Consider the following 21107-nt stretch of genomic DNA (forward strand, 5'->3'; position numbering starts at 1 on the left):
TACTATGTATAAGTCATTACCTAGTACTACAAGTACGTAGTTTGTTACCTGATATTCTTGCTGTAACTTTTAATATATATATATTTTTTTTAAATTCAATTGAGGAGTGTATTTTTTAATGTATTTTTATTAGGAAGTATTACATTATTCACAATGTTTTTTACCTTTTTTTTGTTTCAGCTTTGTGGCATAATGTAAAGCCAGATGATCCTCTTCCTAATTTTGAAGAACTGAAAAAAGATCCACTGAATACAACTCTTAGGACACATAGGATTTCACCCGATTGTAAACTTATTTTAGGTTTACCAAAGGTAAAAATTAAGAAACAAAAGCAAGCAAAATCGGCAAGCAATACTCAGAATGTGATTGGTGGCGGTAACACAGGAATTCTTCCTTCACCTAAAGCTGGACCGGCAGTGATATCAGCATCATCAACAAATAAGAGTACGAACAAAACATTTTCAAACTCTTTAGATGTTCGTCAGGAAACTGTTCCTAATATTTCTGTATCACTACCGTTAGCATTGCCTTTGTCAGTTCCTATGAAGCCAGTGGTGACTGATTCATCGTTTACTAAATTGACTAAAACATCCAAGATCACTACATCCAGCATCGACCTGGGAGTATTTCTCCCGACACTACCCGCGTCTTCGGATCCCCCTGCGGCGAGTGTGGTGCCAGTGCCCGTCGCGACTCACGTGTCGGCTCTGAGTCAGCCGCTCGCTTCTCCGCCCCCCAAGAAGAGGTCAAAGACAGAGCGCAAGTATTTGCCTGTGAAGGACAGAGAGTACAACCCAGACAAGCATTGTGGTGTGTGGAATTTAGAAACAAGTAAGCATTGCACACGGTCGCTGACTTGCAACTGTCACTCTCTGTCTCAAAGACGAGCTGTTACTGGACGCAGTAAGACATTTGACAACCTGTTGGCTGACCATCGTGCTGCAAAGGAAACCTTGCTACTAGCTGCTAAACCAAATGTGATCCAGGTAAGTACTTCATATTTATAATTATTAGATATCGTATACTTGATACCCAAGTCACAAAGTACATTTTGTTATATGTATTGGAGAGATGGAAAAAAAATATTTCATGGCTTATGTATATTGTTATTTTTTTCTTCTGTTAGACTTAATACTTTTATCTCAGGTAGATTAAACTAACTCGGCAACTTTAGATTAAAACAAAACTTTAAAGTGTTAATTATTAAAATAGTCCATTTTGTGATTTGAAAACAAAATTTAATATTTTAATGCATAGCATTTTAACTAATAAATTCTCGTGCAGTGTGCTGCATCATCTTGAAACCTACATAAAATGAAGAATCTTGGAATATTTTTTTTTCCTTTGGTTGATCAGTTTATTTCTAACAAACATTTTCTTAAATAGGTTTAGCGTGACAGACCACAGATCTTCTTTGCTGCAAAATTACTCTGTATCTGTATAAATAAATAAGTAAATTTTCGTAAATACGTTCAAAATCGTAAATCTCCAAAAGTTCTTCAGTGATTGCTTTGAAATTTTGACGCAATGTTGAATTTGAATACGCACATGTTTTTATATACCTATGTCACACTTGTGATAGGTAAAAAGATTGATAAAATTATAGATAGGTAAAAATTTAGATTTTTAATATATTCATTGCTATAGTGTGACATATATAGATATAAGTATATAGAGGGGAGATAGAGGGAGATTTATATACATTTATAGAGAGAGAGAGGTAGATATATATGTAGAGAGATAGAGATACAAAGATAAACAATTAGAGAGGGATAGAGATATGCTTTGTATGTGTGTACTTCAAACAAATTACAAAAAAAAAATTGATTGAGCATTGCAACACATGCTGGGCATAAGCTAGTTTAGAATAAAAGGGCAATTTTTTGACCTTAAATGCTGCCATGCAAAACTGACCACCAAGAGTTTAATTTTTATGAACGAGAAAACTAAAATAAATCCTTGCAGTTTGCAAAAGAATATAAAATAAATCTGTGTACCCTCTGCATTTGTGTCAGGAAAAGAATAAATGTAAATTATATTCACATTTTACAGTCAATGTTAAACCACATAAACTAATACAAAATTTTATGAAATAGTAACAATGAGAATAGTTTTTGAGTGTTTTCTTTCAGTTTTGTGCAATGTTGTGTTGTGCAGAATACGTTTGTGTCTGTTTTTCAATGGTTTACTTGTATTCCTAAAACTTAATTTTACTCTCTAAAATTTATTTTGGTTTCAATATTGCTAGTAATTAAAATGTCAAAACTGGCTTACCAAATAAAAAAAGTAAAAATTTTAAAACACATTCTTGCAGGATAGTTAACTAAGATTATCAGTGTCTCATAAATTATGGGGGATTATGTGATGAAAATGGAGCATTGACAAAAAGAATCGGTGGCGGTAACTCGAGTACTTTGAAGCAACTCATTGGCTTGTGGCAACGTCTAACACATTTCCCATCTGCAAAAAATATGGTTTGGACCTCTTTGAAAAACCAAATCCAGCTGACCATGATGTGATTCAGTGATCTTATCTCTCAAACACAGTGGAACACACCAGGAGAATGAAATGTTTTAAAATTTAATCTTTTTTTCCCATTTAAATTATTATTTATAGAAGTTAATACTTGTGATGATGATGGTCAATGGTCTTTTATTAACTTATTAAGAAATTGTGTGGGACTGTAAAAATTAATCATGTAGTGGTGACAGTTGTGCACTCTCTTGGTTTTAGTGGTTTTCAAACCACTTATGTACCAGTTCTGTGCTCATACATATCACTTTCAGGCACGTGGACATTAATTAGTGACATTTTTCCGTTGTGTTGACTTTTGTGCTTGCTCTTTGAATCACTGTGTATATTTAATCAAAATAAACTATTATGCTGAAATGTTAATATTTTTTATAATTTATGTGGTATATTTGACAAACTTGTGATATGTATGCATAATTCATGTCTGGAGTTTCAGCCATTTATTGTAATTTTTTTCCCAGGTCACTCAGCAAGAGAAACAAGGAAAATGTCCAGCTTCCATACTTAAATCAAGCTCTCTTCTTAAGCAGGATGTATTGCCAACACATAATTTCCATGTAGTAACATCGGGTTCCGCTGTTACTTCTGTACTAAGTCATCGTCAGAAACCTACTGCCTTACCATCGTTATACTTTCCTGCTTCTTCATCACAGTTACTCTCCGTTAACGCTTTGGAAAGGACAATAAAGTCATTAACACCGGCAGTTATAGGCCAAGTGACATTAGCAAAATTTCCTCCATGCAAAAGTGATTCAGCTGAACTTACAGGAAAGACTGACACTGTGGTGAGAACAAAAATTGACCACTTACCAGCAGACATTTCTTGGGTTAAACGTCATCCTAAGCCCGTAGCAGTAAGTATTAGCTCATATAATATATTTTATTATTAGAATATTATATATATGCAGACTATGAATTTAATTGTTTTTGCTTTTGTAAATGAAGCATTTTGTAATCATGTGCTAGTGCAGGTTGTTCGAAAACTCAAAAATTTGAAGGTAATTATTTGTGGAAATTGAGTTCATAAATTCATGCATAAGTCATTTCTTAAGGGTGATATTAATGTTTAAAAATTATGTTTTGAGATTGTCTTTGTTCACAGAAAGGTAAATTTTTGGAATTCTACAATATGGATGATTTCTATAAAATTAATTTCTTTATTGCTAATTTCTTTTAAATAATTACCTTTTATAATACAATAACATGAAAAATTTTATTTCAGTATGTTCTTTGGTTTTCATTATATTACACATCGAAAATGTAATATATTTTTGAAAGACATCATAAACATTAAAATGACTCTTGGGTGTGAGTTTGTGACACCACAACTTTGCATTGTTGATATTTGGGCATGAGTAATGGAATTGTCGATGGCTTAAAGCACAGTCATTGTATGTCCACTTTTTTTGGAAATTGAGGTTATGCTTTTTTATGAAAGTTCAAGTTCATAGCTACTTCCTGCACAAATATTGTAAGTCGAAAACAATAATAAAGTATTAAAAAATGAACTGGAAAAAAAACTATATGTCCATACTTGATCATTATTTATATGCACACATGTTGTATGTCAACATTTTCAGCTATATTTTAACACTGAGCCATTTTCCAATAGGCATAAACATTGTATGTCCACCATAGCATGGACATGCAATACTTGTGCTGGTAATACTCCAGTTTAAAAAACAGTCTTTTCTGACCTTAAGAGCACAGATATTTTATATCCAGACAAACATTATCTGTGTCGTCAAAAGTCCTGTCTCTATACTAACCTTGAATGCCATTATCCCATTAACATCTCGCAATGTGAGGTAATTGAAGAAGGAGAATACATGTTACTCAAGATGACAATAATTTCTCACAACAGGTACTTCAAAATTTGTCAGATAATGAGTACACAAGTATTCCCAGTTTAGAAACAAATTTGTACATTCAGTATTTAGTCCCAGTAACAAATGACAATGTCAATGGAAACATAAATATTTCTCAAGAGAGTTCAATACATACAGAAGCCTTCGATATGGAAAATCTAATTAACACTACACAAGATGCTTCAATGAATCCAATGATCTACCTAATATACTCAACAATAAAGATTTGGCCAAAGGTTTGGAGGAAGAGACAGATAAGCAGGAGGCGCAGCAAAAGGATAACATCCATCGTAAAAGAAAAAGAAAAGCTGATCCAGATTCATGGCAAAGAAATATAAAAAAAAAAACAACAATGCAGGAGTGGCAAGACATACACAAGTAGAACAGGAAAAATAATAGACGAGAAGGTTTTTCAGCCCATAGTTAATTGTAGCTGTAGATGGTGAACACCAAAATAAGTACTGATGGTAGCCCAGTTCTGTGGCTGAAAATAAAATGGTTAAGATTTGTCAAAGAGCAGCCGTCAATAATCTATTTCAAGTATGAGTTAAGTGATCCCAATTTCTTGGCACTTAACACTTCTAGGAAAAACAATAAATGGAAGCCTATTGTTTGGAATACTATTGAACTTACTCAAAAATACCAAGAAAAGATAGCAGTTTCATTTGCAAAGAAAAAAGATCTCATTCATATTGGAGAACTGGTGTCATACCATACCTGGTGACTATGCAGCATTTATAGAAGGCATCCCCAGCAAAAAAGGTGTCCGTGACTTGGTTCCATACCAGGAGGATAGTGAAGAAGAGTAGTGGAAGACCTAAAGGACTTAACAATTGTCTGTGATGCTATGTCGCAGAAAATATGTAGCAATTTTGTCTTCGTATACTTACAAATAATTGTGCAGGCCTATATGTTTAAAAAGAAATGTGTGTTGATAATAAGTTCATGATTTTGTTGTTGATTTCTTCAAATGAATAAGAAATACAAAAATAAACCACTTTATACTATTCTATGTTAAAGAAAATAGTAATAGTGTTTAGGGTGAATATTTGAACAAAGTTTATTAAAACATTTGATTAAAAATAAGCGAATGACGATGTTGATTGCTTAAATGAATATTATAATTAAATACCTACTCAAAGAACTTGATATAATATATATTATACAATATTATTGTTTTAAATTTTGATGAAGAAAATGTGGTGTTTTTGTGTGACTTTTTGAACTTAAAAATTACACAAAGTTTAATGAGAAATTATTTTTGGTAAAATGTGGATGATCATTTTTTTGATTCCTTTCAATTGAAATTAAAAATTCTTTAATAGAATATTTAAAATTTATTAAACTAGAATGTTATTATTACTGTCATTAACTTAACAAGAGATAAAAAGTGGACATCTGTTGTATGTCCGATATTTCAATTTATTCTGAAGCACAGACATTGTATGTCTACAGAATTCACACAATAAAAATTTATTAAATTTAAAGTTGTAACTTGTTAGCATTGACACTTGTTCATTATGTACAATATACATTTACTCATTCAATAAAAATAATAGTTATAGTATAAATTGTAACCGGTAGTTGGGATAACAATATGAAATCTTCTTTTGCAGTTTCTCACAAGTTTCTGAAAATGGATATACAATGACTGTGCTTTAAGCCATCGTTGTGAGGATGTATGACATGCAGTAAAGTTACAGTAAATCTTGAATTAAAAACTTGCTTTGCTATTATACGTAGTTTAAGTACATTCCAAGTAATGATTTATAATGTTAATAATAAATTTATATCAGTTTTGAAATGATAGCACATGTTTGTTTTTTTATACTTTTAGTGCAATCATTGTGGTGTTTCATAATAAATGTTGTACTACTAAATAATTTGTTATATTTAGAAATGGACTGGTGTGAATTCAGTAATACTAACGTTTCAGTTGAGTCAAGTCTACACTTGATAATTTTTTAGTTGTGTCGAGTTCTTAAAAATCAAGCCGTGCTTGAGTAATGCAGAAATTGTAGAGAATAATGTTATGTTTCTGGTGTTAATTTTAATTTACCATTAGCATTATATTAATGTTCATATATGTCTTCAAAGAGGTAGTCATTTGTATCAAGTAAATAGTCAAATATAAATATCAGTCGTACCTAATTTCTTTTAAAATTGAGTATTTTATTCTCACTGGATTCTGAAAAACTCAGTAGATGTGAAGGCCTTTGAAGTCAAGGAAAACTGTATGGTTAAGTGAATTAAATATGAGAAAATATCAATAATAGCATGAACAATGTTTTTCCCATTATAAATAATTTTAACCCTACAATTTCCACACATGGTAATTCTGAAGGAGAGTGTCTTTTTTAGGAAAAAAATCAAAAATTATCTTTTGAAACTTCCTAACATGTTTTCTAAAAGATTATTGTAATACATAAATTAGTTTACCAGTAGTCATCCTTTTTAAAGAGTGGTTAGTTTATTACCTACATTACAAATTGTGAGAGTGGTAGACTGGGTTAGCTACATTAAAAATTCTTAAAAATTTTTGAATGGTTTGTTAGGTTAGTGTAGCTATTTTAAAAATACTGAAAAACTGTATAAAATTACATAAAATAGTAATGGGTGAGGTTAAAATAGCTACCTGATAAATTCAATAGGTATTTCTTAGTATTCTTAATTCTTAATGTAGTTATTTATATAATTTATTTTTTATTTTATTTTTATTTGTCACATGCCCACCAACAGTCAGGGGCATAAACTGTACAGAGGACCCTGTGTTCATTGCGGGTAGGCACCACTGGAGGGTAAGCACCACGACAGGTAGACATGTGTAAGCATACTTGCAAACTCTGTAATAAGATAAAACAAGCACATAATCACAGTTTCAATTAATCATTCCAGTAATGAAGAGTAAAAACAACAGAAAAAATGTGAACTTTAAATTAAAAATTTACAGTGCATTAAATATGTGGATGATGATGATGATAACTTGATTACCAAGCAACTATTATGAATACTGAACCTGAGACCAATGAATTATTACAGACTAAAACTGAACTAATTACAATTTAGTAAAAAAAAATTCAATAGCCTAAGAAAAGAGTATATTTATCTTGTTGATTGAAATTTGTAATATATATATATATATATATATATATATATATATATATATATATGAGATAACAAATTTTGTTAACTAATGTACATATTAATTCTTGAAGACGACTATTGAATTGGGAAACTCTAAGCCCTGTATTTTCAAGAAAATAATTACAATGAAACTGAGAACTACATAAAACAATTACAAACAAAACGATAATCAAGAAAAGGCTCCACATTCGGAAAATAAAGTTAAAAAAGGTTGAACATTAAGAAGTTTGTTTTGAATGTTTTCTCTTTTAACGCTGTCAGAGTTAATAATATTGTTCCAAATAACTGAACCATATTCAAATTTAGAACGAATCAATGCCATATAAAGTGAAATGATGGAGTCAACATTGGCAGCATACTGTGTGATGTATTTTATAAGTAATAGGGTTCTAAGTTAACTGGAAATTAGAGCGTTAACATGAAGATTAAAATACAGTTTTTATTATATCAAGATCTTTAATGAAATACATCTTGGACATTTTAATGTTATCTAACTTATAATTAAACACAAAATGATCAAACTTTCTTGTAAAGTTTGATCTTTGTTTAGACTTAAAGTTATGACTACACCATTTAGTTATTTCAATAATGTCTAATTGTAGCAAATAACAATGATGTAAGGATGTAATTATTAGAAACCATTGGCATGTTTAAGTTCCTGTATTATATCAGTAATGAATATATTAAAAAAGATAGGGGACAATGTACCACCTTGGGATACTGCAGAATGAGCAATGTGCAAAGTTGAATTGCAGTTGTTAAGAGACACAAAAAATATTTTTTGAGGTAACTAGAGAACCATTGTATGTAAGAATTACAAAGACCAAAATTAGATAGTTTTTGAAGTAATAATGCGTGGTTAACAGTGTCAAAGCTTTGGCGAGATGAAAATAACAGGCATCAACCTGACCCCTATTGATTACTTCCGTATAGATTGGATTAATAAAAGAAAGTAAATTTGTTGTTGTCATATAGATTCTAAAACCAGTTGATTTAAGGATAGCCTATTTTGTACATGAAAATTTACTTGTTTGAACACTATTTTTTCAAAAAATTTTGCAAATCCATTAAGTAAAGATATGTTAGAGACTATTTCCTTTTTGATATATGGGGATAACCTTAACTATTATCCATTTGTTAAGAAAACCTTTAAATTTAATACTAGTATTAAATATCTGATATAGCAAAGGGACGAATAAAAGAGAGCATCCTTTTAAGATGATGTTCTGAATTCTATCAGGGCCTGTGACATAGTGGATTTTAGTGACTCAATACCCCAAAGGATAACTCAATAGGGATAAAAGGTACTGAATCAGTGCTAGTATTTGATATAGGATTAGTGGGGCTATTACTAGATAAGACATAAAAACTAGAAAAATATTTAGCAAAAAATTAGAAATTAATGAAGGATCTTAAGAGAGAGACTGTTAATTTTTAAAGATACAGTAAAACACTGTTAATAAGTTTTTCAAGGGACTGGATGCTAAAAACTTCTTAAAAGGGAAATACAAAGTTCAAATTCAGTTGCTACATAAACACAAATTTTACTCGAATGATATTCGTATTAACTCAAAAATTACACTTGCCTATTATTATTGTCAACGTGCTGGAAAAACTATACAAATATATCAGTAAACTGAATTTAATTCAATAACCTTAATAACAAAATTTATCGAAACAACACTAGCAAAAAAAAAGTAACTTAAATTTACTTGTTTTGAAAAATACTGGGTCAGAGTTGTTTTAACACATTTTCAGACTGGCGCAGTTCTTACAAGCTCTTCCTCACACTATGCAGAACATTTTGTGTCCCATGCACAAATAACCTCAGCTTGTCCAGGTGGTCAAGTGCTTCTGAGTAAGTTGGCACAGAAGTGGAATCATCTTCTTCGCCGATCTCATCCTCAGCTGTGCACATAAATCTTCCATGGTTTGTGGCTCACATGGTAGGACTGAATCATCAACTGAGACATAATCTTCAAAAGTGCATGAAAAATTCAGTTGCTCTTGAAGAGTTTTCCAATTTGCACTGAATGTAAAAGCACCTGCAATTGGTTCACTTTCCACAAATGATTCTTCAGGGAAAATATTGTCAATTTGTTGAGCACTAAAACCTGCTTTTTTGAAACGATTGCTAATGGTGGTTGATTCGAGCATTCCCCATGAAGCAGCAACAAAATGCATGTTGTCCGGGATATTGATCTTGTAACCACTTGTTTTCGTACTTTTCATCCTTGTTATTAGTCGTAACACAAGGTGCTTACGAAAATGCTGTTTCAGAATTTTTATTATTCCCTGATCCATTGGTTGTAGTCTAGATTTTGAACTTGGCAGGAAAAATTCAATCTGGATGTTTCTAAGGTTGGGTGTTTCCTTGGGATGAGCAGGGCAGTGATCCATGAAAAGCACAATCTTCCGATTTCTGCACTCCAGCTTTGCATCCAACACTCTCACATAGTCTTCAAATATGCTATCTGTCATCGTGCAGACTTGTTTGCATAGTTGCATGGTACTGTCTTTATGTTGTTAAAACACAGTGTTTTTTTTTTTTGGTTTCCCAATTACCTGCCATCATGTTGGCACCCAATAACACAGTCACCCTTTCCTTACTTTGTTTGATTCTGTAGCATGTTTCACCTTTTAAAACCAAGGTTTTGTCAGAAAGCATGTTGAAAAACATACCTCATTCATCTATGTTGAATACATTTCTTGGTTCAAAGTCCTTTATAATTGCAGGCAACTTTGTAGGTATCCAACTCTGGACAGTATCATTACACACATTCTTAGATTCCCCACTTACAGTTCTATAGACAATTCCCACTCTGTTCTTAAAAATTTGTAGAGTCAGCCATTCAAAGCGTGAAATTCAACACTTAGGTTATGTGCTATTTGTACATCTTTCTCTCTTAAAATTGGTCCGTTTGTCAGGATTCCAAGTGCCCTCTGTTCCTTAAACCATGCCAAGAATAAATTTTCAACTTCTTTGTATTTACCAACCTTCATTTTTTCACACTTCGAAGAAACACTAGTAGCCAAAAGTTGGTCCTGCTTCAACATGCTTCCGTTCAAAGTAGACGGCGGCATCCCGGTTTTTTTTTTTTTTTTTTTTTTTTTTTTTTGCCATACTCACTCTTGATATCAAAGGATTCACTTCAACTTCCGATATGGTTGATTAGTTTAGTTAACTATATTTTAAATGGATAATTCCTATGCAACCATTAAAATTATTTTAAATTTTTTTAATGTAGGAAACCTAACCTAATCAATGACCCAAGTGGTATTTTTAATGTATGTAACCACACTAATCAACCATTCCCAACTATTTTAAAGTATGTTAATGTAGTTAACCTACACCAAACAACTAGTGCCACAATATCACAGTATTTGGACTTCATAATCCTAACCAAACCACTCATTAAAAAGGTAAACTACTGGCAAAACTACTTAAAGTATCTTAGAGAATAATTAAAAAAAAAACATGACTAAGTAAAAAAAAATTGACTTCATTATTTTTCTTTACTAATTTTTTTTTTCTTTTTAACATTACCAAAGGCAGTATGTATCAACTTCTATTTTTTCTGTTAGGAGTTATTTTTGTGTAGTGGCTAAAATTCCAAATGTTTCCAAAGATAATGCATACAATATAAATAAATAATATTTTACAGCAATATTTTTTATATGTTTAATTGAAAATAACACATTCTAATTGTGGCCTTTTACAACTGACATGTTTACGAAAATGAAAGAAAAAAAGAGTAATAGTACATATGCTTACTTCATTTGTAGATTTTATGGAAATGTTTCTTTGATTTCAAAGCTTGGATTAATTAGTTAAGGAAAAATACAAGTGTGTAGTTGATCAACACGTTCATTGACATCATTACACTTATAAAACTTTGTCCAATTATGGTTTTTAATTGAATTGTAAAAACCAAGAAAATTGCTTTTTTATGATTCCGTATCACAGGAGATATGTGAATAACACGCGGGAAAGTTTCCACTGTTATGTTGTTGGATAAAGCTCTATGATTATATCTTCTTTAATAAGCGCTTCTACAACATGCATTACAGTACATGTAGAATTATTAGATTAACAGAGATCCAAAATATTATCCATTGGCTTAGTATTATTGTATTGAATAAGACCGAGACTTGAAGTAAAGTTGAGTAAGAACTGAGCCTTTGATTTAATGTTTTAGTGGAGGATATTATTAGTGTCGTTATTTTACCAATTGACACCGGGAACGTTAAAATCTCCAAGAACCAACTAATTATCTTGATAAATGGCAATTTTATCTTCAAGAGTCTCAAAATGGCTTAGTATGTATCAGAAGTTACATTAGGAGGTAAGTAAACATTGCCGAAGTGAGAAGATTGGAAGGTGAGATTTTGAATGTAAGCCAAACAGCTTCAATTCCCGGGAAATCCAAATTGTCAATAAGTTGAACAGATACAAATTTATGTTTTTAACAGCAATTAAAGCATCGCCACCTCTATTCTTCAAAGTACTGTAAGTAGAGAGTTCCTGTCATTTCTAAAAATCAGGTATTGGTCCGTGAAATAATGCAAATTAATATTGTTTTCGCTAAACTACGTTTCTGTAAGACAAATAATGTAATTAGTGGAGTTAACAAGGTTTTCGAAAAATTCAACAGATTTTGTTTGAAGCCCCCTGACGTTTTGTAAGCATAACCCATTGCTAGACGTCTGCACGGGAGGACACTAAGATGCTCCTGGCACCGGGGATGAAGTAGAGGCCGTAATGGAAGGATTGGTGGTCGCTCTGCTAGCTTTATTAGGTGCCTGAGTGATTAAGACATTGCTGGCTACTTGATCTGGATGAAGTTTCTCGTAAAAAGGGCTTATAAGACATCCACTTGGCCAGAAAACACTATTGTTTAATTTATCAAAGTCCTCTTCCAAAACAAATACATGGAAAGATGCATACATGTTATTTTGTACAAAGTTTTTATCAGTTTAACTTGAGCATGTTTATTTCTTGTGAAATTTAATGAATAGTTTCATTTTCGTGTACGTTTGGTTCAAAATGTGAAACGAAGAGGGTTTTGTCTTTTTGTGAATTGGTTAGGTTTAAGGTAGAACTATTTCTAAATCCAACTTTAATTGGCTTTTTTTTCTGTCTTGATCACGTTGAGTGGCATTGTTCCCATTGGGGCGAGGTTTGCGAGGTTTGCGCGCATGTTGCACGACGGTAAATCCGTCTCTGTGACACGCTGATCGTTGTTCAGTAAGCTCGGGACTACACTGGATTCTTGCCGAGTCGCAATCAGGTCACTGGTCGGCGTGCGGTTGCCAGATGTTCCCGATGTTCCCGATGTTACGACACTGTCAGGTTTCTTGTGTTGGGGAGCTATTTTAACCACTTGACTATAAGTGTTGTAATCTTTCTGAGAAATAAGACTTTGTTGGAGCAATAGTAATTCTTGTCTGATTTCAGCTGTTTCAGATCTCGAATCCATCAGGAGGCTTTAAGATCGCTTTTTTTTTGGATCTTCAACTTTATCACATAAAAATTTAACAGATTTTATGAGTTTATCTATGTTAGACACTTCCAGTTTAAAAACTTCAATTGTTTTTTGTTTTTCTTTAACTAAAACATTAGTGTCAGATTTCTTAGACGGAGATCGAAACATGTTTTGCTGGACGTCTTGTTCTAATATAATAGCTGTTGCATCTTAGGTAATGAAAACCCCCGAAAATCACATTGATCAGTCAGCGATGAATTAATGATAATGAATCATGGCACACACAAAGGAAAAATAACATTTATACATAGATAACCAGAAGCGTTCACGCAAGCACGTCCGTCTGGTTTGAACACACTGCCACTACTGAACACACGGCCACTACTGTGAACACACGGCCGCTACTCTGAACACACAGCCGCTACTCTGAGCACAGGGCCACTATTACCACATAATTGTGTCTCTAATTATAATAATTAAAATAAAATACTGAGATATTTAGTTTTAATATTGTAAGGACCATGTAGTTGTCCTTAATATTAGACTTAATTAAAAAAAAAAGCTGCTATCTAGAATTAAATTTAGAAACTAGCTGTGTGTGTGTTGTTGCCAAGTTAATAATAACTCAAGCTTGTTGCATGGCTATTTCGACAATAAAATAATAAAAAAATTTGTGTAGGACCATTGTACTTTGGGCTTTTTCTTTTCTTAAAATGGTGGGTTATTATGTGCCGTATTTACTGCATTTGTTTATTAAATCACACATTGCACCCTACATGAAAAGTTTGCATGTGCTTATTTGTTATAGACTTACATATAGTCTACATGTATTTCTAGGCTACGTGTTTATAACAAATTGTTAGGAACTTGGTGCACGGCTTTAAAATATTATTTTGGACCTGTTTTAAAATAATTTGTCTCATTCCTTAAGTTATCTCCAGCACTAACTTCAGTGCACTACAAGTCATCTGCTAGCATCTATCTATGTTTAACACCATGTTTCATTGCTTTGCATGTTGTACTGTTAAAAGGCTTTTTTGTTTTAACAATTTTTCAGAATGGACAACATTCATACCATATGTGCATAAATATATAGTCTAAAAATTGCACTTACAAAATTACAGAACTAAACTGCTTCAACAGGGCAAACAACCCACTATTCTGGCTTGACCTAAATGTAAAGAAGTTTTTTTATGTCACTGCCAAAAATCATGTGGGTGTCTATTTTTACAATGCAAAACAGTACTCTCTCTTCAGATGCATTTTACAGGTTCTGTTCACATGTAAAGAAAATCAATTGTGCCGTAATTTTTATAAATTACCAGACATTTTAGTTGAATGAAGAGAAAAAACAGGAATTATCCATCCCAATTTTGTGAATGGTCATTTTTAGAGTGGAGTTTGTCACCCATGTAACAAGAAACAAAATCACATCTAAAATGCCCACACTTGTTGAAACACTCTAGCATGCATTGTTTCAAAATCGGTGATACGATGCCCGAGACGTTGGCAATACTTCCTGCATACAGAGGTGATCACATGGTAAGCAACCTTTTCAGTGGCCATTCTGTAATCCAGATTCTTTGATTTGGCACATTAAATTATCTGGTACCAATAGAGCTGTTCACGTTTGGATTTTTTAGGGATTCGGGCATTTTAAATTGCATCAAAATCTTAATTGAAAACTATAGTCATTTTAAAGCTATAGAATGGCTCCTGTAACACCAACTGTGCCATTGCCTGCCTCAGAGGCAGGTCCATGCGCCACATCACGGCACAATGGCTTCTTGGTTCTACACTCGTTCCCTTTTTTCCTTTGCTAGTATAAATGACTGGCTGTTGGCAACCTCTTACTAACTGAAGTCACTCAACCCTCCACACCATGTTGGTCAGGCACAGCTCTGTTTGCACTGTTGGAGGTTTTCATTTAGTTTTTCATGGTATGATTTTATTCCTTGGATATTCTTCAATTGAAACAAATTTATCTCCATTAAATAATTCTTGAACCTATTAGAAGCCACTAAAATAAACATTGTGCATGCACTACTGAACTTAAAGCTTTACTTGGTGATGAAAAGTGAGATGTTTTAGTGATAACAAAACAGTTTGGTAAAATTATGTTAGGGGACATGTTGCTAACAAAATTATTTTATGTTTTAATAGTTAAATATTTTGCAATTTTGCACCATGCCGCTTCCTAATATCTCAATGGGGTTTCTTTGTAAATGTATTTTTATTTTGACCATTATTATAGGTTGTGTTTGTTCTTACGTGGTATTATTTTTTTTTTTGGAAATGCCTACCTATTAAAATAAATATGTATTCAGATAAATATTTTAAGTTTCAATTAGAATCCTTTGAATGTGGACTTTTCACACTAATTTAGCTAAAACTTAATTGTCACGCTGTGGTTATGCTTCGTTTCTGTTTTGGGAATATGCCATTCTAGTATTGACATGTGGCTATAAAAATAAATTATAATTTTAACAATAAAACTACTTATTTTCTGGCAGCTTGCTGCCCACTTGCTAAAAGTTTGGCAGGACTCAATGTTTGTACTTCCTTTGGTGTTGACAGACATTGCATATGCCATTCTAAATTATGTTTTATTTTTAAGAAGTACTGTTTTGAAATAAATAAATGTTTCACTAACAAATCGTCCAATGTTTTAGTAAAAAACCACTGACTGATTATAATGAATATTTATTTCAACAGTGGGAGGATAAATGCATTATTAGGCTTATGTATGTATAGCATGTACGTTAACTTTGTAGATTATCTGCGGTACTCTTGTTAACTATATTGGCGTTCAATAATCTGGCAAAATCGCTTATCCGGCACGGTTGTGGTACTGAACATGCTGGATTAAAGAGCTTTTACTATATTTGACTGACTATTCGTCATAGCTACAACTGTAGTATACCACGATGAACCCCCGACCTCGGTGCTTAAGGCACAGACCATCAGCCGACGACCAGCAGAACATTGGCGATAAGCCTGGACCACCAAGAAGATCGTCACTGTCCGAACGAACACTGAACTCCGGTATGGGACTTGGCCTCTGCGAAGGATAAGCTGGACTTAGTTATTTTTCGTCGTCAGTCGGATTTACCCCAATTCGCAAGGAGCAATGCTGGAGCGCTACGAGATCGTCGGCAACTAAGTGCCAAAGGTATTCAACGAGTAGAGTGTCGACTCTGTGGCGACCAAGAGACTCAGAAAAGTGGTCGAGGAGGGCACTTGACAATAACTTGTCCGAGACAGTCGGACAAAACAGTGGGCAACGATATGGGCAAGTGCATGTAGGTGACAGTGTGGTAGGACAGAGGCAGTGTCTGACAACTACCCATTTAGAATTGGGTACACCAGTATTGATACGCACATCACTCAGAGGTTACGAGACACTAGAGTGATTGTGCCAGGTGCGGACATCGCAACAGCCCGGCCAAGGGGGTTCGTGGCCTGTCCTTCGCACCTCTCTGCGCGGTCGTCAGGCGAACTTCAGGATCCTGGACAACTTGCACCAGCGAAGTCCAGCCACTGCGTCGCTAGGGAAGCAGGGCCTGGATGGCCGGTGCTGCCTGCAATGGCGACTCAGCGAGCGAAGCCCGGGTGACCCACCGAGTGTCGAGGCGAGTGTCCGGCCGTATTGGACCTGATAAGACGGGACTTTTACATGTAATTTTTTTGTAAGCCTTAGGGCACCCCTGAACTTGGGAATTTAATGTATAATAATATTTTTTCAAACAACTTAAGACACAATATTCTCTTGCAATTTTTCTGTAATACAGTACACTCCCGATTATCCGCAAAATTAAGTGGCAGGGCCACCGCGGATAGTGAAAATCGCGGATAATCCGCAAAAGAGCCGAAAATGGGAAACAAAAAAGGAAACAATAATTTCAACTTAAAAATCTAAATATTTATGTACAGTAAAAGTTACAATTAACAGTAAAAAAAAATTTAAATGATGCTAAAATTTTAGTATTTTACTGAATAATTATCATACAAAACATTTCTGTAATGTAAACATAAAAGTGCTCGGTACTTACTTCGTAGCAAGGATACAGTACATACTGTATGTACTCGGAGACTTCATTAGACACTAAAAAAGCTCAACTCTTTAAATTTACAACTTTTTGGAAAAATCAGTCACTTGCTTTTGTTTCTTGCTTTGGAAACATCTTTTCTTAATTCTTGATTTAATTTTCCGCAGCAGAAGTTTTTCAACCAACTGCGCATCATTTTCTTGTGCCTCTAAATAGTGAAGCAGTCCAACGATGGGTTGCAAAGCCGCTTCGTGAGTCATTAGCGCATTCGCACTGGACTCGTCTTCTTCACTTTCACTTTGCTCTTCTTCCTTCGCGCCCTCTCCCCTTGCTTTGTAAGCAATTTCCTCATCTGTCAAGCACTCGAACCCCAGTTTGATAGTGTCACACTCCAACCACTCTGCAGTGTTCCCAACATCGACATTCTCACCACCCAGAACTGATTTTACCAAGTCGGCCAGCGTTGAACATCTTCATTCTTTTCTTCACAACTCAGATTATCATTTGATTCGACATTAGGCAAGAGTTTTCTCCATGACTTATTCAGAGTTGATGGTTTCACCAAGTCCCATGCAGAGGCAATGTCGTAGATGCTGTCAAGGATTTTGTAGTGTTTCCAAAACTCTTTTAGATCACAACCTTCTTCAATTTTGGACATTAGCAGCTTGGTTCTGTATGTTCTTTTCATTGTTGCAATGACCCCTGGTCCATGGGTTGCACTAGCGAGGTAATATTTGGGGGGAGAAACTTTGCAAAAATTTGTCCATCAGAAGATTTTAGTTCATTTGTAGCTGGATGGGAAGGTGCACAGCCTTTTCAGGCAAATTTTTTGCTTGAAGGTGTTTACGCACTTGAGGAACAAAAATCATTTCAAACCATTCTTGAAATATTTTTTGGTTCATCCATCCTTTCTTTTAGTTATAATAATCAACTGGCCAATTTTCTGCTCTTGTGCCCTTGGATGACCTCGGTTTTTTGGACTTTCCAATAACAAGAAGTCTAAGCTCATGACCACCCGTAGCGTTACTGCACGACATGATGGTTATCCTTTCTTTGCTGCTTTTATGCCCCGCCGCTTGACGTTCACTTTCAAATGCCAAAGTGCGAGTGGGAAGACATTTCCAAAAGAGTCCCGATTCATCTGCTTTGTAAATTTGTTCAAAGGATAACTCCTCTTTTAAAACAAATTCTTCAAATTCATGTTGAAAATCGACAGCTGCATGTTTGTCACCACTAAGTTTTTCTCCGTGAAGTCCAATCTCACGAATTCCCTGACGCTGCTTAAAACGAGTTAACCAGCCAGACAACGCTTCAAAATTTCCTTGCAGCCCTAACAGAACAAAAAATTTTTTTGCCTTAGCCGCGATGATAGGACCATTTACAGGGGTACCCTCATTTCGCACCTAAGCTAACCACTCCACCAATGCCGAGTCTAGATTTTCAAAGGTAGAACTCTTCATAGTTTTTCGTTTTTTCATCGCAGAAGCATTGTCCGATATTGATACAAAATTCACCAGTTTGTCTTTTTTCTTTAAAATATCATGCACTGTTGTTTCCCCGACTCTATAATCCAAACACATCTGCTTTCTTGAAGTGCCATTTTCTACTTTTAAGATCATTTCCAGTCTTTGCGTAATCGTAACACGACCTTTCGCTTTTCTGCCATTTTAAATCTGTAACGAAAAACACCAAACCAGGCAAACACAAACACTAAACACTAAAACGTGATGTAACTAGGCAAAACTAAACTTTGACTGGTCAGCAATCACGCTCAGTGTCAACTGAAAGCGTGAGCGGAGAGAAGAAGGTGGGCGTGCCAATAGACCAGAGAGAAAGAAAGGAAGAGGCCATGAGGGTGAGGGAGGTGGAAGGGGAGGGGAGCGACCTTGGCTGACTGACTGCTCGTCAAAGCAACCATACGACTAGAAACAAAGCGCGACAGAGACAAAAATAGCAACGCATGCCAGCCTACTGCGTGAGTTCCGAGAAGGCCTGTGGCGTTTTACTGTATACTGCACACAATACACTTGTCAGTAGAGTTCCAATTTACTCACTTGTAATAAAATACAGATTTACATATGTGCTGTATTTTTTCGTAGCATGCGTGGATAATAGGGAGTTTACTGTATATATCTATATTTAACATACATACTTTGTGACTCGCTATTGTTTCTCAGAGTATAGTGAGGTTAAGAACTTCATAAAGATTTCCATTTATTTTGTAACAATTAAATATGCTGTCATTTTATGTGTTATACCAATTGTTGACGTATGTCTTATTTTTGTGTTGACAGCCACCAGGTATATTCAAACAGGACAAGTCCAAGAACGAATATTAATATTCGTCGAAGACAACTTGAGTGCATCGTATTAACATGTTTATTGTTCTCTTGCGTTATTTCATGTTAATAAAATTTGCTACTCTCACAACACAGTTTTCTTGTGTCGCTCTAACTCCCTTGTTTCCCCTACCTGGGGGCAACACAGTTGATAGCCCAGTATATTATGGTTCTGAATAAAAAATAAAAAATTCATAAAGGGTTGTAGTTTTCCAGTTACAGGCATTTTATAAATGTTGTTAAATCCCCACCCTGCACCAAATTATTAAATACTGTGACCATAATTTTTTTCTACGCGATCATAAATAACCCTTCTATATATAACAATTCAAAATAAAATCCAACTTGTTATACTTTTAAGGAAAATAATTATTTCCAAGACGTGCTGCCAAAAAAAATTTTAATTGGGTAAATTAGTCTAGTCATACTGTAAAAAAATTATTTTGTTAACTTTTCAAGTTTTTTGAAAAGATGGCTAGTTAAAGCATGCTTTGCTAAGTCAGCAAAGTAATTTTTTTTTACAGTGTGAATAGCCAAAAATTGTTGGGGCATATTATTATTATATAAATATGTCTTTATATATTCCTTACTAAACGTTCTTTAATGTATACATTCTTGTTTTCTTATTTATTGTTATGTTAACTTGTGGCAGTTGGGACCGAGCTCTCGTGGTGGGGAAGCCAGGCACTAAGGGAGTACAGGGCGGCCGCTCTGTCTCCACCCGGCCTGACATAGGGACTGGAGTTTATCCACCATTGGGTTCATTCTGGTCCTTTGTGTTCAATTATATATGTTTGTACTTGTTCTGTTTGGTTTTGGTCACTGCGTGTGTTGGCCAACCTCTTGCGAATTCTCCTCAAGGTACCAATGCGTGGGAGTGTGCTTGTATCTGCATTGACCATTTATGTGTTGTGCCGACCGTGTAAGCCCTTGACTGTTAGTGGGCATGTGACAAATACTTATAAATTAATTAATTAATAATTAAATAATTGTGCAAATAATTTTTTGCCCAAAAGTATTGTATGTTTGATTTTGTTTAGATTTTTATCAATTGTAGGGCGATTTATGATTGTGTAGCAAAAATTTTAGTCACAATATTTAATAATTTGGTGCAGGGTGGAGATTTAAAAACTTTTGAAAAATACCTATTACACTTTTTGAATTTTGGGTTTTCAATTCAGAACTGTGATTAATTGGCCCTATCAACTGTTCTTGACTTGATGGTGTGTTGTGGACACTCTGTATAGGCCTTTAAGTACATGATATATATGCCTATACACGCATACATGTACATACATTTATGCGTATATACAAAATGCATACATTCTCTCTTTCAACTGGAACTACTTTTTTTTTTAAAATGAATGTTCATCGTAATTTTATTAATATAGTGAAATTTCAAAAGTCTGTAAGAATGTGTACAGTTATTACTAGTTTATTAAAAGTGTATGACATGAAATTTTTTTCCCCTTAATTTACACATTTTAATCACTGTTCCTTGAAAGTTTTAAATTAAGAATTTTTATATGTATTAAATTTATAATTTTTTCAATGGTAACATATAACCGCAATATTTTTAGTTTCTTCTGCATTTTATTTTTTTTAATTTCTTTAAAAATTTATGTACTTTTTTTATGCTGTATCGGTAAGGATACATTGTAGGCATCTGAGTGTTACAACTAAACCACT

General features: G+C 33.9%; 1 protein-coding gene across 3 annotated transcripts in view; it reads left to right on the top strand.

Moving 5' to 3' along the window:
• The window catches only part of LOC134529874 (ataxin-7-like protein 1), an 87890-nt gene that overhangs the window by 53297 nt on the left and 13486 nt on the right, over positions 1–21107 (top strand). The window contains exons 7-9 of one of the 3 annotated variants that reach the window (XM_063364419.1): positions 181–986; positions 2994–3386; positions 19374–19809. In XM_063364419.1, the coding sequence (XP_063220489.1) occupies positions 181–986; positions 2994–3386; positions 19374–19418 (1244 nt within the window). In that variant the 3' untranslated portion in view covers positions 19419–19809. Of the gene's footprint in view, positions 1–180; positions 987–2993; positions 3387–16452; positions 18926–19373; positions 19810–21107 lie in introns of those variants that run through there. The other 2 variants (XM_063364418.1, XM_063364417.1) reach the window with 2 other exon arrangements.

This window comes from Bacillus rossius, chromosome 2 (genome assembly GCF_032445375.1).
Source record: "Bacillus rossius redtenbacheri isolate Brsri chromosome 2, Brsri_v3, whole genome shotgun sequence".
Taxonomy (NCBI): Eukaryota; Metazoa; Arthropoda; class Insecta; order Phasmatodea; family Bacillidae; genus Bacillus; species Bacillus rossius.